We start from the raw sequence: 1991 nt of genomic DNA, 5'->3' as shown, positions 1-1991 counted from the left end.
ATTAATTTTCTCGTCTAATACCAAAAGCCATTGTTTTCAACAAAAACAAAATGCCAGGTGTTTCTCCAGACCCCCAATAACATCAATCAAAATTCTTGAGCCCGAATAAAATCTCGAAAAGTCTAAATATTTTTAAAAATAAAAGTCCGTGGATTATTTGACAACCCTTGGCTATCAAGATATTGATAATTGGTACCACCCAAGGTGCATTTGCCAACGCTAATTGCCCTTGACATAATGGAACATGCGGCTGATAAGCTATAACCACCATTACCACCGTCAATTGAGGAAAGATAACCCAAATGTTGACAGTTCCAATGGGTATGCTAGTCAAAAATTTTTTGGCTATAAAATCGTGGACAAATTGAAATTTTGTAGTTAATTGTCAACGTAATTCAAAGCTGAACACAATGAAATTCACAATTTTTGTTTTGGTAGCCGTTTTGGGCTTGGTCGCGGTCAATGTAAGTTCGGACGCCCTGGATTAAGCGAAAAAAAAAATAGTTAATTTGGAACATTTTATTTTTTTGCAGGCCAATGCCGTTGGCTTTGAGGACCCCTATCCCAAAATGGAATATGTTCCCACGGATCTCGCCAGCGGCGAGGTCGATGTTGAAAACTTCACCATTTTCAGCTCCTTCTGGTGGATTGCCAGAGCCGCCTTGAAAACCTTGAAGGGTGTCAACTGCACCATCAAACAGGTTATGGCCATCCGCGATGCTGCCCAAAACTTCTTGCCCAGCCTTCAAGCCTGTGGTACTGATGCCGTCAATGCCTATAAGAATGTCATCACCTCGGCCCAAGCTGTTGTCCAGACCTGTAACACCATCATCAACATCAACGAAGAAGTTTGCAACAATGATGTTTCCACCGATGGGAAAACCTCTACCCCCTCCACCTGCTTCAAACAACTGTTGAGCCAATTGGTCACCTTGAACAAACAGATCAAGGCCACTAAGACTGCCATTAAGAAGGTTCCCGCCGTACCCTCCGATGCTGCCGATTGCGCCAACAATGCTGTCAACGATTTGACCTCGCCCATGACCAATTTCGCTTCCAACATTAAGGCTTGCTCCAAATTGACCAGCAACTAAGTGGTGTATTTTTTGGATTTGTGAAAATATATGTAATTGAAATATAAAGTTGTTTCATGGTGTTTAATTGACATAAAGGGGGAAATAACCGGAGGGGGGAACTGAGAAAAAATCCAGAGGTCAGTAAATGAAGTCATTTTTGCAATAGAAAGAAATCGAGGCCTTACCTGATGCGGCCATTTTTTCCAATAAAAGAAAGTTAAGGAGGCAATTTTTTATAGAAAACCGGTGAAGAATGTCCAAAAATCGGGCGGGGTTTTCCGATTTCGTTTTCAAATTTGGCATACTTACAGGGTGAGATAAAAAACTGCAACAGAGTCAAACGCCATAATTTTTACATTTTTATACCCTACAACACTATGTGTTGGGGGTATTATAAGTTTGGTTGGGACAAAAATTATGTAACACCTCGAAATATTGGTTTCTCACATAGGAAAGTATATATGGATCTTCTTATCTCACCGATCTGAGTCGATCTAGCTATGTATGTCCGTCCGTCCGTCTGTCCATGTTAATTTGTAGTCACTCTACAGGTCGCAATTATGGTCCGATCTTCACGAAATTAAGAATGGAGGTGGGGATAGGGGTAGAATAGAACCCTATTTATTTTGGAGATGATCGCATAACATCTAGGGGTTGAAATGGACCAAAAACTGAAAAATTACTTAATTTTGTAGTTGCTCTACAGGTCGCAATTATAGACCAATCGACGCGGAAATTAGCATGAGGCTAGGGATTAGGGCTTGTGTTAAATAAAAGTCTATTTTTCTATTAAACCGCGAATATTTTTTATCCCGGCGATATCACAAATAGACGAACAGGTCAATCCCGACCGTTACGTAGATGCCGATAGTAAATATATCGGATGTATATAGCGAAATATATACAAAGGAAGGG

The 1991-nt window shown here is 40.4% G+C and overlaps 1 protein-coding gene across 1 annotated transcript; it reads left to right on the top strand.

Moving 5' to 3' along the window:
- The first annotated feature begins 306 nt into the window (after window positions 1-306).
- Window positions 307-1142, top strand: LOC101890618 (uncharacterized). Its single transcript, XM_005189742.4, has 2 exons — window positions 307-464; window positions 534-1142. Exons 1-2 carry the CDS (start codon window positions 411-413, stop codon window positions 1092-1094), a joined length of 615 nt encoding a protein of 204 aa, XP_005189799.2. The 5' UTR covers window positions 307-410; the 3' UTR covers window positions 1095-1142.
- The last annotated feature ends 849 nt before the right edge of the window (window positions 1143-1991 follow it).

This window comes from Musca domestica, unplaced genomic scaffold (assembly GCF_030504385.1).
Source record: "Musca domestica strain aabys unplaced genomic scaffold, Musca_domestica.polishedcontigs.V.1.1 14, whole genome shotgun sequence".
In the NCBI taxonomy this organism is placed as follows: Eukaryota; Metazoa; Arthropoda; class Insecta; order Diptera; family Muscidae; genus Musca; species Musca domestica.
The sequence above is the reverse complement of the archived record's forward strand: the minus strand, read 5'-3'. Positions and strand labels throughout refer to the sequence as shown.